At 48.7% G+C, this 21,877-nt stretch overlaps 1 protein-coding gene and 1 long non-coding RNA gene across 2 annotated transcripts; both read right to left on the bottom strand.

The window, feature by feature from the left end:
* Nucleotides 1-5,623: 5,623 nt before the first annotated feature.
* Nucleotides 5,624-7,528, bottom strand: LOC311247576. The gene is made up of 2 exons (XR_014620854.1): nucleotides 6,207-7,528; nucleotides 5,624-6,148 (listed from the first exon to the last, which is right to left on the bottom strand). It is a non-coding gene; the product is annotated as an uncharacterized lncRNA (long non-coding RNA).
* Nucleotides 7,529-10,642: 3,114 nt separating this feature from the next.
* On the bottom strand, nucleotides 10,643-13,773 carry LOC311247577 (long-chain-fatty-acid--CoA ligase 4-like; the record flags this gene model as incomplete). Its single annotated transcript, XM_084338609.1, has 2 exons — nucleotides 10,643-11,068; nucleotides 13,616-13,773. Coding segments are annotated over 2 exons (316 nt in total), but the record flags the coding sequence as incomplete, so codon positions are not given.
* Nucleotides 13,774-21,877: the final 8,104 nt, after the last annotated feature.

Here is a 21,877-nt window from a genome sequence, read left to right as displayed (position 1 = left end):
CTACATCCAGTGAAAGAAACGCGGGATCGATGTGCAGCAGGTGCATGCTGAACCAGCAGTCTCGGTTGGCAAGGTTAGCCAAGCTGGTGGTCGGCGAGAGGGTTGGAAACTTTGGCTTGCCGAAGCCAGTGCCAAAGCGGAGCTGTGGGGCTTGCATTGATATATCAGCCGGCTTGTGCTCCAATATAGCATCTGCAAGTGCGCGCCGCTCGCCAACTGGCACCTTGGTGCTGAAGAGTGCCAGGGGCAGCATCTCGCCTGACAGGTACCATAGGTGCCGCTTCAGCGCCTTAATCGCTGATGCTGCGATGCCCTCGTCAACAGACTTGTATGCATACAGGTTGTGGTAGAGTGTAAGGTCATTCCATGCCGCATCTACGGCCGTGTCGCAGGTCAACCACCACGTTGCGTAGATGTGCGTGATGAAGTTGGCAAACGCCCGAATCTTCAGCACCTGCTGCTGCGTAGTGATGGTCCCCTGAGGAAGCAAGGCAATGTGCTCCTCCATCAAGGCCAGCTTGAGAGTGTAGAGCAGCTTAGCCATCCACCGCGCCTTGTGCAGTGCTCCCGGTCGTTGGAAGTTAACTGGAGTGTGCTCTGCACTCAGATACACAAGACATAGCTGCACGAACTCGCGATAGTCGCCTCGCTTGTAGTCGAGCACTCCTGCAGCGCACACAATTAGTTCAGCACGCAACTTGCCCAGGAACGGTGTTTCGGCATCGCCAGGAATGTAGCGGGCCAATGGGCCGCTGTCCTTGTGTGGCAACAGGTTCCAGTTGTCGCGCAGACGTGTAAACAATGTAACCTCTGGCGAGCGTGACGTCTCCACCTTGAGGTCAGTGAAGATGTGGCTGAGGAGCACCTCGCCGATGTGGTGCCGGCACCCGGACCAGAGCAGTGGTCGACCCAGTGAGAGCTGGATGGCAATGCAGGCTGCCGTGAGATGGCCAGTGTTTGACGCGGTGGTGTCAAATGCCATGTTGACAGCCTGATCGGTGCAGCACCAGTCCTGCAGCAGCTTGCATGTCAGCCGGGCAATGATCGTTCCACATGCCTCATCAGTCCCCTTCATGTATGCTGGCACACCAAGCAGTTTGAGCCGCTCCGCGTCTCCGATCACCACTGTCAGACGCTCCTCCAACTGGCGCACATTGTTGAGCATTGGCGTCAACTTGCTGTCCCAGTGCAAGGTGCACATGGGAGGTGGTGTCCACTGTTCTTGCTGGTCCTCACTGATGGCCTGCAACACGTGGCGGCGCGCTCTGTCTGCTGTTGCGTAGGATGTGGAGACCTTTGCCGAATTGCCACCGGATTCCTCAATCAGACCGCGCGTGAAGGCAGCCTGCTGCATTGGTGTGATCTTCAACCGTGTAGCCAGTGACACAAGACTCGGCCGGCTGAGAATGTCTGATAGAATGAAGGCTGTGGTGCCAGTCATCTTACGCTCACGGGTGGGTGTGTTCTCAGCCGGTGGAGCAGCTGTTTCATCTGCATTGCTGTCTTCATCAATTTCGCTTTCCAACACCACCGCCATGCTGGACCTCGCAGTCATCTCCTGCTGCTCCTTGGTAAAGCATGCCTGCTGCGCTGCCACACGCTCCTGTCGCCGCTTCAACTTGGATTGCAGATTGGCATCCAATGCTCCAAATGTGGCCACTCTGTCGCCCTTCATGCTGGCCAGGAAAGCAATGTCCTCTGGATCACAGATCAGCTCCTCTGCATTTGGAGACCACAGCGGGAATGTGGCATCCAGCTTGTGCTCCATTGCGTCCACCAGTCGAGCTGTAGCCTCACTGGAGCGCCTGGCCTTTGGAATGTGCCGCAGCTTGTTGCTAGCATCGACAAGCGCTACCATCTTGACGCATGCTCGACGATCACTCACCATTGGAATATTGGCCTTTCAAATGGCTGCACCTGCTCCAAAACCTCCTTAGCCGCATGGAACCGTGACAAGGCTCCGGTCAAACCTGGCCGCTTGGCATGCAGTTGCGTGCTGGTGGAGTTGGGGGAATTGAGTAAACTGTGATGCAGAGCCACACAGGTAAAGCTATTTATAGGCCCATCCCGCCCATCCCCCCAAAAATTGCAGGACCAGGTGCGAGATGTAACAATGTTGCAACTCACACACACACACACACACAGACACTAACAGCAGGCCATGTTGGGGGAGGACAGCATGTACTGATGTACCGTTCCACATCTAAATCACCTCGTATTGCAAAAATATTTAGCATGTATTGTTTTTACATGGATGGTAACACTTTTAGCACCCATACAAATCAATACGCTGGAGATGTGTATTTTGATGCACCCTGGCCTACATGTAGGTTTCCTCAGTCTATAGATCACTATTGTATTGTATAATAGTATAGAAACTGTTGGCAGGATGCTTACGTAGTTTAGTGCATCAAATTATGTAGCAATTGCTTTACATTTCAACACCAGAGATACTTTAGATGCTGAAGTACATTTAACCCTTTCACTATCACACTACAGGTTAACCCCTTCACTAACCACACTAGAGACGGCAGTGAAAGGGTTAACCTTCTGTAGTGTGGTGGTGAAAAGGTTAACCTTCTGTAGTGTGGTAGTGAAAAGGTTAACCATCTGTAGAGTGGTAGTGAAAGGATAACCGTCTAGTGTGGTAGTGAAAGGGTTAACCTTCTGTAGTGTGGTAGTGAAAGGGTTAACCCTTTGTTGTGTGTGGCAGTGGAAAGGATTAACCTTCTGTAGTGTGGTAGTGAAAGGGTTAACCTTCTGTAGTGTGGTAGTGAAAGGGTTAACCTTCTGTAGTGTGGCAGTGGAAAGGATTAACTTTCTGTAGTGTGGTAGTGAGAGGTTAACCGTCTGTAGTGTGGCAGTGGAAAGGGTTAATCTTCTGTATTGTCACAGTGAAAGGGTTAACCCTTCTGTAGTGTGGTAGTGAAAGGGTTAATGCGAGCTACTTTATGACTTTTACCCAAGTCGCTTTCAAGGGGGGGGGGCTTTGTGGGGCGGCGTGGCTCAGTGGTAGAGCGGGTCGTCCAATGATCGAAGAGTTGGTGGTTCGAATCCCACTCAAGCCCATATCCATCCCACTGCCGTTGTGTCCTTGGGCAAGACACTTAACCCACTTGCCTCGTATGAATGTGTATGCATGTGAATGAATGTTGGTGGTGGTCGGAGGGGCCGTAGGCGATGATTATTCGCCAGGCTTCCGTGAGTCTGCCTCAGGGCAGCTCTGGCTGCCTGTACGTTAATGCCAAGCAAGCAGTGCAAAAATGCTTCCGCATTCGTCACCGCACGCTAGTGCGGTAAAGCGCCCTTCTTTTCAGACAAATGCTACCGTGCGTGCACCGGCGGCGGCGTGCTCGCTCAGGTGCGTGCGTGCGCCGGCGTGCTCGCGCGAGGTGCCCGCGCATGCGACACGAGCGGAGCTCAATATATACAAGTCACCGCCCCTTATTCAGTATCTGAGCAATAGCTCAATTGGCAAGGACACATGGCTGTGGATCCTATGGCTTGTTTGCTGGCGAGTTCGAATCCCATCGAAAATATTTTTTAACGTGATTTTTTTTTAACGTGTATTCTTTCGCCGATTAAGGTTAGGCATTGTTTCGGAGTTGGTTAAGGTTAGAACGGTTAAGTTTAGGCGCTGTTAAGGAGCTGGTTAAGGTTAGAGTTTGTCAAAGAGAATGGCAATATAATTTCTATGGTTAAGGTTAGAACGGTTAAGTTTAGGCGTTGTTAAGGAGCTGGTTAAGGTTAGAGTTTGTCAAAGAGAATGGCAATAGACAGCCTATTTCCGCGCGACCTGGGCGCTGGGCGGCGGAAAATGAAAGGCGCATTACTGCATGCCACTACGGTAAATTTTTCCACTGCTTGCTTGGCATAAAGCTACACGCGCTCTGGCTGCAGTTGTAGCTTACCACCACCGGGATGACTGTGTATGAACGAATAATGGACTCTGTACGCGCTCTGGGGTCACTGGGGTGTCATGAAGAGCGCTATATAAATCCAATCCATTATTATTATTATTAAGTAGTTTATACACCGCGACTGACTGGCGTGAATAATATGCCTTAAAGAAACGAGCAGTATTTCACCGGTGTACCGTGTGTCTCGTGAAAACAAATGTCCTGAGCGAGACGTAGGGATGGGCGTAAGTAATCGATTACTCGTAGCTATGAGAAAAATAGATCTTAGTTAAATTATTAACACTTTGAGTGCCACGGACGCGTTTTGTCGTTAGTTCATGCCGACTGTTGAATGCCAGCAACGCTATATAGCGCTTGTTTGTCGTATTTTTTTTTATTAGCGATTTCAATTCATATTTCATCAATCGAGCCTCACGCTTGTGCTGCACTCTCTTTATTGGGAAAATACCACCCCCTATCGTCTCTCCCTGTGTCACTGCACCCCATTGGATTAGACTGATGGGGGGGAGGGGGGGGTCCAGCCTCCTCATTTTACTTCTCCGGTGAGGCATCTGAAGAGACCCAAGTGATCGCCGGGTCGGAAAACGCGTGGAATACATATTTCCAGTACCCAGCGCTGAATCAATAAACGCAATCGATATTTGGAATGGCGATCAGGAATTGGAATAATCTTTTTGGAGAACATCTGATCTGAGGTAAGCAATTTATTTTACCAGTCTTGGGATAATCGGATCTATTTTGACCTATATATCAGCGTGTGCCCCATGTGTGTGTGTGTGTGTGTGCTCGCTGATCAGGAAATGAGAGAATATATTTTTCAGATCGCTTCTATAGCGTGCATAAGTACACACATACTATCGATAATCTAGCGTTTATTTGAAAACGATTCATAAATAGGCCGAAAAATGACGTTTTTTGTGTAGGCCAGAATATTCCAGTAAATGCCGTTTATCACGGAATCTATATATTTTCTTGAAAAACGAGGGCTTTTCAAAATGCTATAAAACGGAAATGAACTGATTAAAAAACAATCCGTTTCGACAATGTTGACTGCAAACAAGTCATTGATAAGCGACGGGCAGATTAGACACATAGCCATAATTTAAGACAGATTATGCGTTCACAACGCTATCATTGAAGTGGGTGCTGGCATTCAACGTGGTTTTACCATGTTAACAAGTGGCAACCAAAGTGTTAATCATTTTTATGAAAAAAAATATATATATTTAAATATATATATATTTTTTTACATATTTGTTTTGTTGGTTTCCTTAAAAATATATACGTTAATGAACTAAATGGTTTTTTCCCCCCTTTGAGTAATACACGAGTCAAATCACTCGAGTATAGCATGCGATCAATAGATCTGGATTTTTCTTAAAAATGCCCATCCCTAAGCGAGAGAGCCTTTGTTTACCATCTCGACTGCCAGACCTGCCCGCTCCGCTCACGTCAACTCATCGTCCTGCGTCTGGACACTCGGTGGCCTCTGTTGCCATAGAAACTCACATTTCCAGGACATGATTCTAATCAAATCGTCGATGGTATTATAGTCTCACTTTGTGCGTGATGGAATGCAGAAGTGTGTTCAACAGACAAGATACTCATCTCATCAGTGCGTTACTGAATATGGAAGAATAAAAAATCATTGCAATTCACAATAAAGAAATGACTCATTCCCTCCCCAAAAACAAAACCACTCATTTTTAAGACCACAAACGTTTTAATTTTTTTAATTACATATTTTCCAAGGCCAAATTACGAATAAATAAGGAAGGAGACACTTGCAACAACAGCCCACCTCATGGGCCCACTTACCCACAAAACAAGAAGGGAAAAAAAAGAAGAAATGGACCCAAAAAACTGGTCAATAACAAAGATTATTAAATAGTTTTTTTAAAAAGAGGTTTTACACACGTACAACTGGTAGCTTCAGTGAACTTTGATCATCATCATCATCATCCTCCTCCTCCTCTCAACCTATTTACAGTACGAGGTCCAGCGCCAGGCGCCTCGTTAGGAGTGGTGAGACCCAACGTGGCTCGTTAGAGACCCCAAGCATCTCGTTAGAAGCAGAGAGAGAGACCCAACGCGCCTCGTTAGAAGCAGAGACCCCACACCTCGTTAGAAGCAGAGACCCCACACCTCGTTAGAAGCAGAGAGAGACCCCACACCTCGTTAGAAGCAGAGACCCCACACCTCGTTAGAAGCAGAGAGAGAGCCCACACCTCGTTAGAAGCAGAGACCCCACACCTCGTTAGAAGCAGAGAGAGAGAGAGCCCACACCTCGTTAGAAGCAGAGAGAGAGAGACCCCACACCTCGTTAGAAGCAGAGAGAGACCCCACACCTCGTTAGAAGCAGAGACCCCACACCTCATTAGAAGCAGAGAGAGAGAGACCCCACACCTCGTTAGAAGCAGAGAGAGCCCACACCTCGTTAGAAGCAGAGAGAGAGACCCCACACCTCGTTAGAAGCAGAGAGAGAGAGACCCCACACCTCGTTAGAAGCAGAGAGAGAGAGCCCACACCTCGTTAGAAGCAGAGAGAGAGAGCCCACACCTCGTTAGAAGCAGAGAGAGAGCCCACACCTCGTTAGAAGCAGAGAGAGAGCCCACACCTCGTTAGAAGCAGAGAGAGCCCGCGCGCTTAGGCTCCTCGTCCTTAAAGTTACATCAGTAGTTCAGGTGGACGGCGCTACTAGGGGTCAAGGGGTCGTGCGTCCTCATTAACCGAGCTTGTATATGTCCAATCGCCCACGAGGACAGCGTCTCTGTTGGAAGGCAGCTAGCCATCCCTCTGGACAGTAGAGAGCAGCGGGACAGTGTGAGGAGAGGACCGCGTGGTTAAAAGACTTTCCAATCGGACGCCCGGAGAGGGAAATGTAGAAACGTATGCAAAGAGAAATGTAAAAGAAAAAAAGGGGACTCCCGGTTAGCGTTCACGCGGTAACAAGGGGACTCCCAGTTAGCGTTCACGCGGTAACAAGGGGACTCCCAGTTAGCGTTCACGTGGTAACAAGGGGACTCCCAGTTAGCGTTCACGTGGTAACAAGGGGACTCCCAGTTAGCGTTCACGCGGTAACAAGGGGACTCCCAGTTAGCGTTCACGCGGTAACAAGGGGACTCCCAGTTAGCGTTCACGCGGTAACAAGGGGACTCCCAGTTAGCGTTCACGCGGTAACAAGGGGACTCCCAGTTAGCGTTCACGTGGTAACAAGGAGACTCCCAGTTAGCGTTCACGCGGTAACAAGGGGACTCTGAGTTTGCGTTCACGCGGTAACAAGGGGACTCCCAGTTAGCGTTCACGCGGTAACAAGGGGACTCTGAGTTAGCGTTCACGCGGTAACAAGGAGACTCCCAGTTAGCGTTCACGTGGTAACAAGGGGACTCCCAGTTAGCGTTCACGTGGTAACAAGGGGACTCCCAGTTAGCGTTCACGTGGTAACAAGGGGACTCCCAGTTAGCGTTCACGCGGTAACAAGGGGACTCCCAGTTAGCGTTCAGGCGGTAACAAGGGGACTCCCAGTTAGCGTTCACGCGGTAACAAGGGGACTCCCAGTTAGCGTTCACGTGGTAACAAGGGGACTCCCAGTTAGCGTTCAGGCGGTAACAAGGGGACTCCCAGTTAGCGTTCAGGCGGTAACAAGGGGACTCCCAGTTAGCGTTCACGTGGTAACAAGGGGACTCCCAGTTAGCGTTCAGGCGGTAACAAGGGGACTCCCAGTTAGCGTTCAGGCGGTAACAAGGGGACTCCCAGTTAGCGTTCACGTGGTAACAAGGGGACTCCCAGTTAGCGTTCACGCGGTAACAAGGGGACTCCCAGTTAGCGTTCACGCGGTGGTGTCGAGCGCGAGATGCTGAAATATCTCATCTGTGATGAACTACAGGACTTTGAGAGAAAGAGAGAGAAGTTGTTAGTTAGAATACCCGACTTGCACCTTTTCCAAAGCTACCAATCTTCTGACCAAGAGGTCTGATGCAACGATATAATGCTATCATCCCCCTTCGCACTGGCTGGAAGCCCAAGGAGCTGGAACCATGCTGCCCAGCGTTAGCTGAGCCTAAGGGATAAGAGGTCACAGAGAAAACAGTTCAGACTCTCTGTGGTAATTTAAATACTTATATATATATATAGCCTAAGCTGATTTCATATATATATATATCTTCACAAATAGATGTACAAGGAGTGTATTCATCAGGAAACATAAGTCTCATATTAAACTGTTCAGCTGCAGTGCCGTTCAAACCATGTACATAATATTCAAGTGCATTTGGTAAAAATTGCACCCTTTTCTTCATGCATCTTTTTCTTTTCCATTTCCTCTCTCCTTCTTACCGTTTTCTTTAACAATGCCAAATATAAATTTTCACTTTACAGTTTGAAAAAAAGAAAAAAAACCACGTGATAGTGTAGCACAGTACATCGACCGCCTTCACAAAAACAGGCTACACACACACTTCCTTATCAGTGCCCATCTGCCCATCTCGCTTTACTCTATTCCTACCAGTTCTTTATACATTGTACGTGGAAAGTAACAGGCCCAACACACATTCATATACACTGCTGAGGGACTTATCTGGGCACTTCTTCTCCGTTACATACTTACAATTTGAATTTGGGTATATATATATATATAAATATTGCACATTCAATTCGTAGTTCATATTCATAGATAGGAGCTTACAGTATCTAAGAGCAATGACGAGAGAGAGAGAAAAAAAATAGCATAAAAGATGTACATTTGTACCGAAAAGACCAATGAAATGGATGGAAGGCGTGGCGGCTGTGGACAGACTCTGACGACGCTACACTAGCTCCCCCTGGAGACCAGACGCTGGTCGTGGTAAGGAAGGATGGAGGACTGGCGGGTGCATTAGTCGCTTCTGCAGGACGTAAACATAGAAAAATAAACAAACGGATGGTAGGTCAGGGGTCAGCAGGCATCCAGGGGTGGGTAGGAGGTGGTCGGGGCTCATTGGGGGGTTTTGGCAGAGCGTCCGCTCCACGTGTGGCTTTGTGCAGGTTTGCAGCGCGAACACTGTTCTCTCATTTGGATATTTAATTATTATGATAAAAGCATTCATTCTAAAACACTTGACAAGTACTAACTAAACTGATTTGATATTTTTATTTGATTATAGTTTTCTATGTGTTTTTTTGGGGGGAAACATGACTAATTTCGTTTTTTTTTATTTTTTATTTTATATAACTCCACCAGTGCTGATAAAGGCTTTTCCGTAGTGGCCCGACCGGCAATGACTGAATCCAAGAGGAAACCGCCGGGAGAGATGGGTAATGGAGTCCTTTAGCTACCACCCATGGATGCCTTTACAAAAAAAAGACCCATCTCAAACCCTGAGCAGGGAGGGATCTCTTCATCTAGGCGAGTCGGTAAACACACTCCAAGATGTTACACACTTTGGGACGTACAGGCCAAATGAGGAAAATGTAAAAAACATTAAATAAAATTAAGAAAATACATGTAAAAAGTAAAACCCCACAGAATGACCCCAACAACAATAAAATAATAATAAAAATAAAAAAGCATTAAAGAAGGACTTCGCATACAATCTCTCATGGCTTTGCAACAATGATTCCTCGAAGATACTTAGCGAATGGTTAAAAAAAAAGAAAAAAACAGAAAACAGAAAACAGGCGATGACACCAGAAAAAAAAACATTATGACTAAGATAATCAAATATATAACAACATCACCCACATCATGTAAGAATACAAGAGATCCCTGCATAGATTCAAACCTGAATGTGGACTCAAACCCACCCCCCCACCCACCCACCCACCCACCCAAGAATAACCTCCTCCAGCGCGGCCACAGTCACACCAACCCCCCCCCCACCCACCCCCCATCAGGTATCTGCATTACAGGCAAAGTCCAGGACCGTGTGCTGAGGGAGGAGAGACCAGATCCAGGTGGGAAGGACAGAGGCAGGAGGAGGAGGAGAGGAGAGGAGGATGAGAGGACGAGAGGGAGAGGAGGAGGAGAGGAGGATGAGAGGAGAGGAGAGGAGAGGAGAGGAGAGGAGAGGAGAGGAGAGGAGAGGAGGATGAGAGGACGAGGAGGAGGAGGAGAGGAGAGGAGAGGAGAGGAGAGGAGGAGAGGATGAGGAGGAGAGGAGAGGAGGAGAGGAGAGGAGAGGAGAGGAGAGGAGAGGAGAGGAGAGGAGGAGGAGAGGAGAGGAGAGGAGAGGAGAGGAGAGGAGAGGAGAGGAGGAGAGGAGAGGAGAGGAGAGGATGAGGAGAGGATGAGGACGAGAGGAGGAGAGGAGAGGAGAGGAGAGGAGAGGAGAGGAGAGGAGAGGAGAGGAGAGGAGAGGAGAGGAGGAGGACGAGAGGAGGAGGCGGCAGGGGGTAACAGGGACATCCATCCGGAAAATGTTTATATTAGAAGCACAAGTGTCACTTCTTCTGCCTCAGGCGGAGAGTCAAGTCACAGCCGGCGGCGGGTACCTCCCACGTTGCCTCGGTCGTCATAGCAACACCTAAAGAGCTAAACCGCTGAAGGGGACGAGAAAGAGGAGCACGGGAGATGTACACCCCCCCCCCCCCCCCCCCCCCTCCCCCCCGTGTGTCTGTCTGTCTGTCTGTCTGTCTGTCTGTCTGTCTGTCTGTCTGTCTGGCTCAGCTACCTTCTGGACAGGAGAGATGGATTCAAGTGTTTGTCGTCCCTCCGCTGGTGGAAGCTGGTGGCGGGGGACGGGGGGGGGGGGGGGGCTGAGGAGGAGGAGGAGTTGCTTGGGTTGCCTTGCGTTTTTGTGTGTACATTGTGTGTGTTACATTATGTGTGTACATTATGTGTGTGTGGTGTGTAGCTGAAATCCTTCCCATGTCGTCTTCGTAGTGGCTCGGACCTTAGTGTGCGTGTGAGTGTGTGTGTGTGTGTGTGTGTGTGTGAGTGTGTGCGTGTGTGTGTGTGTGTGAGTGTGTGAGTGTGTGCGTGTGTGTGTGTGAGTGTGTGTGTGTGTGTGTGTGTTATTTGCCCCCGTACATCCTCTCTATGTCCTCCTGGTAGTGCGCTTTGAGCTCCTTGCGCTTCAGCTTGAAGGCGTCCGTCACCAGACCGGTCTCCGGGGTCCAGGCCTCAGAGCTCAGACGGATCTTTTTGGGGATCTCGAACCTTTCCAGGCTCGCTGGAGGAGGAGGGGGAGGAGTAGGGGGGAGAGAAGAGGGGGGAGAGTGAGGGGGAGGGAGGGGGAGGGAGAGAGGAGGGGGGAGAGAGGAGGGAGGAGGGAGAGAGGAGGGGGAGAGAGAGGAGGAGGAAGAGAGGTAGGGGGGAGAGAGAGGAGGAGGAGGGAGAGAGGAGGGGGGAGAGGAGGAGGAGGAAGAGGGAGGAGGGGGGAGAGAGGAGGGGGGAGAGAGGAGGGAGGAGGGAGAGAGGAGGGGGGAGAGAGAGGAGGAGAAGAGAGGGAGGAGGGGGGAGAGAGAGGAGGAGGAGGGAGAGAGGAGGGGGGGAGAGAGAGGAGGAGGAAGAGAGGGAGGAGGGGGGAGAGAGGAGGGGGAGGGAGGGGGAGGAGAGAAGAGGGGGGAGAGGGAAAAGGAGGAGGAGGGAGAGAGGAGGAGGGAGAGAGGAGGGGGAGGAAGGAGAGGAGGAGGGGGAGGGGAGAGAGAGGAGGAGGAGGAGGGAGAGGAGGAGAGGGAGGAGGGGAGAGGGAGGAGGAGGGGGAGGAGGAGAGGGAGAGAAGAGGGGGGAGAGGGAAAAGGAGGAGGGAGATTGGAGAGGGGGGAGAGAGGAGGAGGAGGGAGGGGGGAGAGGGAGGAGGAGAAGGAGAGGAGGAGGGGGAGGGAGGAGGGGGAGAGGGAGGAGGAGAGGAGGAGGGGGAGAGGAGGGGGGAGAGAGGAGGAGGAGGAGGGGGGAGAGGGAGGAGGAGGAAGGAGAGGAGGAGGGGGAGGGGGGGGAGAGGGAGGAGGGAGAGGATGAGCGGGAGGGAGGGAGGGGGAGAGGGAGGAGGAGAGGAGGGAGGGGGAGAGGAGGAAGGAGAGGAGGAGGGGGAGGGGGGAGAGAGGAGGAGGAGGGAGAGGAGGAGAGGGAGGAGGGGGAGAGGGAGGAGGAGGAGGAGGAGGGGGGAGATTGGAGGGGGGAGAGGGAGGAGGAGGAAGGAGAGGAGGAGGGGGAGGGGGGAGAGAGGAGGAGGGAGAGGAGGAGAGGGAGGAGGGGGAGAGGAGGAGGAGGAGGGGGAGAGGAGGGGGAGAGGAGGAGGAAGAGGGAGGAGGAGGGGGGAGAGAGGAGGAGGGAGGAGGGGGGAGAGAGGAGGAGAGAGGAAGAGGAAGAGGAGGAGTGGAGGAAGAGAAGAGGAGGAGGAGGAGGAGGAGGAGGAGAGGGGGGGGGGAGGAGGAGGAAGAGGAAGAGGAGAGGGAGGAGGAGAGGAGGGAGAGGAGGAAGAGGAGGAGGAGAGGGAGAGGAGGAAGAGGAGGAGGAGAGGGAGAGGAGGAAGAAGGAGGAGAGGGACACAAGAAGACGAGACGGATCCAAAGTTTAATCTAAACCGCTCACCATTAGCGATATCACACATGATTACCCCCAAATTGCTCACTACGTAACACAGGGTTCCCACAGACATTGCAAAATGAAATTCAAGGACTTTCAAGTACTTCCTAAGCACTAACTTTCATTTTAACAGCATTCACGGCCAACCATGACTATAGTCGGGTTGAGCGCCAAAACCAGAGTATAGTCGGGTTTTTCGATCGTTATCGTTTTTTCTTTTATTCGATTTTCTTTATTCTATACAGTCTCCACGGACCTCTGTGTTACCATTGGAACTCATTCTGAGACCCCGAGAGTGCAATACCGGCCGAATCCTGGCTAGGGTGGCAGTATCGCCTACCCTTTGAAACCTTATTTCACACTGTGCGTTACATTGTATTATGGTCCGGGCGGAGATTTAGACCAAGCAAGTAAATCGCTTCATGCGAGCACTTTGAAACGCGTTCAGCACACTGGAGGCATATCTTGTGCCACTTCATGTCAGGGACCCGATGGACATCAATACTGGAAATCGCGATCAGACAATTGGAATATTCTTTTTGGGATACCTCCTAGTAAAGGGTTAGGGTTAGGACTATATGACGTCAATTCCACCTTGATCCTACAATGATTTCACATCGATCCGGCCGATCAACGTATGTAGTATTCAAAACGAATGCCGTTGCTGGCGATCAGAGCATCAAAAAACATAACATAATACCTATTATATACCTTTGATTTGGAAATAGTAACGTGTCCAGGCGAGCAACGCGAACGCCTTTAGCAAAATTCACACATCCCTCCATAACGCAGTTACCAGGAATTAGCCAGAATCACTCGGAAACTATACAATATTCACCACGGGATAGCACGCAAACGTATACATGAAAACATTTTTACATGTTGGACGAGGGATAGTTACTGTCAAATGAGCCATAGTATTGTCTCCATAGCTATAATATAGAATATAGATATAGCCCTGCAAACACCGCGACGCACAGTGAAAATCCCTTTCTTTTAAAGCATGGCCCATTGAGAACAAGGATGGATAAAACGACTGGCCGTGAATGAGTTAAGCACTTCAAGGACCTCGTGCGAACCCCTGTATACAATACCAGCGAACACAATCACACAAAAAAAAAACGACGGCCGGCCCTGTAGCCGTTCCCGTAGCAACGCGGCGACAGCATCATCCTCCCACACGTGTTCCTACCCGAGACGGCGGCCTCCGTGAGGATGCTGAGCACCTCCCTCTCCATCTCGGGGTTGTTGCAGACCTCCTCCCAGCTGCCGCTCACGTGCCTCTGCTGGGCCAGTGCCATCAGGTGCTTCTGGTTGGGCACCACGAAGCTGATCACGTACGACTGGTCACTGGGGGGGGGGAGAGACACACCACGACAGAACGCTTTCATTTAGTCATTTAGTCATTTAGCTGAAACGCTTTTATCCAAAGCGACTTACAAGGTCATCAGGAAGGGTACAACTCTATCAGCTGAGTAACAATGTTCATCAAAGTGTTGAGTGCTACAGTGTAGGTTAGTTTATTAGGACAAGTGCATGACAGTAAGGTTAGTTAGGGTTAGATATAAAAATGATATTTTTTTTAGTTCTCTCTTTATTAAATTTTTTTCATTTCAGCGAAAGATTGGTTGTGTTTCAGCTGTCCTCCTCCTACGTGTGGTGGGCAGTGCGTTCCACCATCGTGGGGCGAGGACGGAGAAAAGGCTCCACGAAGCTGATCACTGGGGGGGAAACACCACCACGACAGCAGCAGAACGCTTTCACTCATGTTGCGTAAAAAAAGAATGACATCATCATTTGCACTAGACCTGTGAGCCACCACTACTAACATGACTAAACACACAGTGCATGGTGAGTTAGACCTGTGAGCCACTACTAACATGACTAAACACACAGTGCATGGTGAGTTAGACCTGTGAGCCACTACTAACATGACTAAACACACAGTGCATGGTGAGTTAGACCTGTGAGCCACCACTACTAACATGACTAAACACACAGTGCATGGTGAGTTAGACCCGTGAGCCACTACTAACATGACTAAACACACAGTGCATGGTGAGTTAGACCTGTGAGCCACTACTAACATGACTAAACACACAGTGCATGGTGAGTTAGACCTGTGAGCCACTACTAACATGACTAAACACACAGTGCATGGTGAGTTAGACCTGTGAGCCACTACTAACATGACTAAACACACAGTGCATGGTGAGTTAGACCTGTGAGCCACCACTACTAACATGACTAAACACACAGTGCATGGTGAGTTAGACCTGTGAGCCACTACTACTAACATGACTAAACACACAGTGCATGGTGAGTTAGACCTGTGAGCCACCACTACTAACATGACTAAACACACAGTGCATGGTGAGTTAGACCTGTGAGCCACCACTACTAACATGACTAAACACACGGTGCATGGTGAGTTAGACCTGTGAGCCACTACTACTAACATGACTAAACACACAGTGCATGGTGAGTTAGACCTGTGAGCCACCACTACTAACATGACTAAACACACAGTGCATGGTGAGTTAGACCTGTGAGCCACCACTACTAACATGACTAAACACACAGTGCATGGTGAGTTAGACCTGTGAGCCACCACTAACATGACTAAACACACAGTGCATGGTGAGTTAGACCTGTGAGCCACTACTACTAACATGACTAAACACACAGTGCATGGTGAGTTAGACCCGTGAGCCACCACTACTAACATGACTAAACACACAGTGCATGGTGAGTTAGACCTGTGAGCCACCACTACTAACATGACTAAACACACAGTGCATGGTGAGTTAGACCTGTGAGCCACCACCACTAACATGACTAAACACACAGTGCATGGTGAGTTAGACCTGTGAGCCACCACTACTAACATGACTAAACACACAGTGCATGGTGAGTTAGACCTGTGAGCCACCACTACTAACATGACTAAACACACAGTGCATGGTGAGTTAGACCTGTGAGCCACTACTAACATGACTAAACACACAGTGCATGGTGAGTTAGACCTGTGAGCCACCACTACTAACATGACTAAACACAGTGCATGGTGAGTTAGACCAGTGAGCCACCACTACTAACATGACTAAACACACAGTGCATGGTGAGTTAGACCTGTGAGCCACTACTAACATGACTAAACACACAGTGCATGGTGAGTTAGACCTGTGAGCCACCACTACTAACATGACTAAACACAGTGCATGGTGAGTTAGACCTGTGAGCCACCACTACTAACATGACTAAACACACAGTGCATGGTGAGTTAGACCTGTGAGCCACCACTACTAACATGACTAAACACACAGTGCATGGTGAGTTAGACCTGTGAGCCACTACTAACATGACTAAACACACAGTGCATGGTGAGTTAGACCTGTGAGCCACCACTACTAACATGACTAAACACAGTGCATGGTGAGTTAGACCTGTGAGCCACCACTACTAACATGACTAAACACACAGTGCATGGTGAGTTAGACCTGTGAGCCACCACTACTAACATGACTAAACACACAGTGCATGGTGAGTTAGACCTGTGAGCCACCACTACTAACATGACTAAACACACAGTGCATGGTGAGTTAGACCTGTGAGCCACTACTAACATGACTAAACACACAGTGCATGGTGAGTTAGACCTGTGAGCCACCACTACTAACATGACTAAACACACAGTGCATGGTGAGTTAGACCTGTGAGCCACCACTACTAACATGACTAAACACACAGTGCATGGTGAGTTAGACCTGTGAGCCACCACTACTAACATGACTAAACACACAGTGCATGGTGAGTTAGACCTGTGAGCCACCACTACTAACATGACTAAACACACAGTGCATGGTGAGTTAGACCTGTGAGCCACCACTACTAACATGACTAAACACACAGTGCATGGTGAGTTAGACCTGTGAGCCACCACTACTAACATGACTAAACACACAGTGCATGGTGAGTTAGACCTGTGAGCCACCACTACTAACATGACTAAACACACAGTGCATGGTGAGTTAGACCTGTGAGCCACTACTACTAACATGACTAAACACACAGTGCATGGTGAGTTAGACCTGTGAGCCACCACTACTAACATGACTAAACACACAGTGCATGGTGAGTTAGACCTGTGAGCCACCACTACTAACATGACTAAACACACAGTGCATGGTGAGTTAGACCTGTGAGCCACCACTACTAACATGACTAAACACACAGTGCATGGTGAGTTAGACCTGTGAGCCACCACTACTAACATGACTAAACACACAGTGCATGGTGAGTTAGACCTGTGAGCCACCACTACTAACATGACTAAACACACAGTGCATGGTGAGTTAGACCTGTGAGCCACCACTACTAACATGACTAAACACACAGTGCATGGTGAGTTAGACCTGTGAGCCACTACTAACATGACTAAACACACAGTGCATGGTGAGTTAGACCTGTGAGCCACCACTACTAACATGACTAAACACACAGTGCATGGTGAGTTAGACCTGTGAGCCACCACTACTAACATGACTAAACACACAGTGCATGGTGAGTTAGACCTGTGAGCCACCACTACTAACATGACTAAACACACAGTGCATGGTGAGTTAGACCTGTGAGCCACCACTACTAACATGACTAAACACACAGTGCATGGTGAGTTAGACCTGTGAGCCACTTACTAACATGACTAAACACACAGTGCATGGTGAGTTAGACCTGTGAGCCACTACTACTAACATGACTAAACACACAGTGCATGGTGAGTTAGACCTGTGAGCCACCACTACTAACATGACTAAACACACAGTGCATGGTGAGTTAGACCTGTGAGCCACCACTACTAACATGACTAAACACACAGTGCATGGTGAGTTAGACCTGTGAGCCACTACTACTAACATGACTAAACACACAGTGCATGGTGAGTTAGACCTGTGAGCCACCACTACTAACATGACTAAACACACAGTGCATGGTGAGTTAGACCTGTGAGCCACCACTACTAACATGACTAAACACACAGTGCATGGTGAGTTAGACCTGTGAGCCACTACTACTAACATGACTAAACACACAGTGCATGGTGAGTTAGACCTGTGAGCCACCACTACTAACATGACTAAACACACAGTGCATGGTGAGTTAGACCTGTGAGCCACCACTACTAACATGACTAAACACACAGTGCATGGTGAGTTAGACCTGTGAGCCACCACTAACATGACTAAACACACAGTGCATGGTGAGTTAGACCTGTGAGCCACCTACTAACATGACTAAACACACAGTGCATGGTGAGTTAGACCTGTGAGCCACCACTACTAACATGACTAAACACACAGTGCATGGTGAGTTAGACCTGTGAGCCACCACTACTAACATGACTAAACACACAGTGCATGGTGAGTTAGACCTGTGAGCCACCACCTACTAACATGACTAAACACACAGTGCATGGTGAGTTAGACCTGTGAGCCACCACTACTAACATGACTAAACACACAGTGCATGGTGAGTTAGACCTGTGAGCCACCACTACTAACATGACTAAACACACAGTGCATGGTGAGTTAGACCTGTGAGCCACTACTAACATGACTAAACACACAGTGCATGGTGAGTTAGACCTGTGAGCCACCACTACTAACATGACTAAACACAGTGCATGGTGAGTTAGACCAGTGAGCCACCACTACTAACATGACTAAACACACAGTGCATGGTGAGTTAGACCTGTGAGCCACTACTAACATGACTAAACACACAGTGCATGGTGAGTTAGACCTGTGAGCCACCACTACTAACATGACTAACACACAGTGCATGGTGAGTTAGACCTGTGAGCCACCACTACTAACATGACTAAACACACAGTGCATGGTGAGTTAGACCTGTGAGCCACCACTACTAACATGACTAAACACACAGTGCATGGTGAGTTAGACCTGTGAGCCCACTACTAACATGACTAAACACACAGTGCATGGTGAGTTAGACCTGTGAGCCACCACTACTAACATGACTAAACACACAGTGCATGGTGAGTTAGACCTGTGAGCCACCACTACTAACATGACTAAACACACAGTGCATGGTGAGTTAGACCTGTGAGCCACCACTACTAACATGACTAAACACACAGTGCATGGTGAGTTAGACCTGTGAGCCACCACTACTAACATGACTAAACACACAGTGCATGGTGAGTTAGACCTGTGAGCCACTACTAACATGACTAAACACACAGTGCATGGTGAGTTAGACCTGTGAGCCACCACTACTAACATGACTAAACACACAGTGCATGGTGAGTTAGACCTGTGAGCCACCACTACTAACATGACTAAACACACAGTGCATGGTGAGTTAGACCTGTGAGCCACCACTACTAACATGACTAAACACACAGTGCATGGTGAGTTAGACCTGTGAGCCACCACTACTAACATGACTAAACACACAGTGCATGGTGAGTTAGACCTGTGAGCCACCACTACTAACATGACTAAACACACAGTGCATGGTGAGTTAGACCTGTGAGCCACCACTACTAACATGACTAAACACACAGTGCATGGTGAGTTAGACCTGTGAGCCACCACTACTAACATGACTAAACACACAGTGCATGGTGAGTTAGACCTGTGAGCCACCTACTACTAACATGACTAAACACACAGTGCATGGTGAGTTAGACCTGTGAGCCACCACACTAACATGACTAAACACACAGTGCATGGTGAGTTAGACCTGTGAGCCACCACTACTAACATGACTAAACACACAGTGCATGGTGAGTTAGACCTGTGAGCCACCACTACTAACATGACTAAACACACAGTGCATGGTGAGTTAGACCTGTGAGCCACCACTACTAACATGACTAAACACACAGTGCATGGTGAGTTAGACCTGTGAGCCACCACTACTAACATGACTAAACACACAGTGCATGGTGAGTTAGACCTGTGAGCCACCACTACTAACATGACTAAACACACAGTGCATGGTGAGTTAGACCTGTGAGCCACCACTACTAACATGACTAAACACACAGTGCATGGTGAGTTAGACCTGTGAGCCACTACTAACATGACTAAACACACAGTGCATGGTGAGTTAGACCTGTGAGCCACCACTACTAACATGACTAAACACACAGTGCATGGTGAGTTAGACCTGTGAGCCACCACTACTAACATGACTAAACACACAGTGCATGGTGAGTTAGACCTGTGAGCCACCACTACTAACATGACTAAACACACAGTGCATGGTGAGTTAGACCTGTGAGCCACCACTACTAACATGACTAAACACACAGTGCATGGTGAGTTAGACCTGTGAGCCACTACTAACATGACTAAACACACAGTGCATGGTGAGTTAGACCTGTGAGCCACTACTACTAACATGACTAAACACACAGTGCATGGTGAGTTAGACCTGTGAGCCACCACTACTAACATGACTAAACACACAGTGCATGGTGAGTTAGACCTGTGAGCCACCACTACTAACATGACTAAACACACAGTGCATGGTGAGTTAGACCTGTGAGCCACCACTAACATGACTAAACACACAGTGCATGGTGAGTTAGACCTGTGAGCCACCACTACTAACATGACTAAACACACAGTGCATGGTGAGTTAGACCTGTGAGCCACCACTACTAACATGACTAAACACACAGTGCATGGTGAGTTAGACCTGTGAGCCACACTACTAACATGACTAAACACACAGTGCATGGTGAGTTAGACCTGTGAGCCACCACTACTAACATGACTAAACACACAGTGCATGGTGAGTTAGACCTGTGAGCCACCACTACTAACATGACTAAACACACAGTGCATGGTGAGTTAGACCTGTGAGCCACTACTAACATGACTAAACACACAGTGCATGGTGAGTTAGACCTGTGAGCCACCACTACTAACATGACTAAACACACAGTGCATGGTGAGTTAGACCTGTGAGCCACTACTAACATGACTAAACACACAGTGCATGGTGAGTTAGACCTGTGAGCCACCACTACTAACATGACTAAACACACAGTGCATGGTGAGTTAGACCTGTGAGCCACTACTAACATGACTAAACACACAGTGCATGGTGAGTTAGACCTGTGAGCCACTACTAACATGACTAAACACACAGTGCATGGTGAGTTAGACCTGTGAGCCACCACTACTAACATGACTAAACACACAGTGCATGGTGAGTTAGACCTGTGAGCCACCACTACTAACATGACTAAACACACAGTGCATGGTGAGTTAGACCTGTGAGCCACTACTAACATGACTAAACACACAGTGCATGGTGAGTTAGACCTGTGAGCCACCACTACTAACATGACTAAACACACAGTGCATGGTGAGTTAGACCTGTGAGCCACCACTACTAACATGACTAAACACACAGTGCATGGTGAGTTAGACCTGTGAGCCACTACTAACATGACTAAACACACAGTGCATGGTGAGTTAGACCTGTGAGCCACTACTAACATGACTAAACACACAGTGCATGGTGAGTTAGACCTGTGAGCCACCACTACTAACATGACTAAACACACAGTGCATGGTGAGTTAGACCTGTGAGCCACTACTAACATGACTAAACACACAGTGCATGGTGAGTCTAGACCTGTGAGCCACCACTACTACATGACTAAACACACAGTGCATGGTGAGTTAGACCTGTGAGCCACCACTACTAACATGACTAAACACACAGTGCATGGTGAGTTAGACCTGGTGAGCCACTACTAACATGACTAAACACACAGTGCATGGTGAGTTAGACCTGTGAGCCACTCACTAACATGACTAAACACACAGTGCATGGTGAGTTAGAACTGCATGACCTGTGAGCCACTACTAACATGACTAAACACACAGTGCATGGTGAGTTAGACCTGTGAGCCACTACTAACATGACTAAACACACAGTGCATGGTGAGTTAGACCTGTGAGCCACCACTACTAACATGACTAAACACACAGTGCATGGTGAGTTAGACCTGTGAGCCACTACTAACATGACTAAACACACAGTGCATGGTGAGTTAGACCTGTGAGCCACCACTACTAACATGACTAAAACACACAGTGCATGGTGAGTTAGACCTGTGAGCCACCACTACTAACATGACTAAAACACACAGTGCATGGTGAGTTAGACCTGTGAGCCACCACTACTAACATGACTAAACACACAGTGCATGGTGAGTTAGACCTGTGAGCCACTACTAACATGACTAAACACACAGTGCATGGTGAGTTAGACCTGTGAGCCACCACTACTAACATGACCTAAACACACAGTGCATGGTGAGTAGACCTGTGAGCCACCACTACTAACATGACTAAACACACAGTGCATGGTGTACAACTCGTTGTGCCGGTTAAATTACATTTCT

This window comes from Notolepis coatsorum (assembly GCF_963971535.1).
Source record: "Notolepis coatsorum genome assembly, contig: SCAFFOLD_555, whole genome shotgun sequence".
NCBI lineage: Eukaryota > Metazoa > Chordata > Actinopteri > Aulopiformes > Paralepididae > Notolepis > Notolepis coatsorum.
This window is presented reverse-complemented; position numbering and strand designations above follow the sequence as displayed.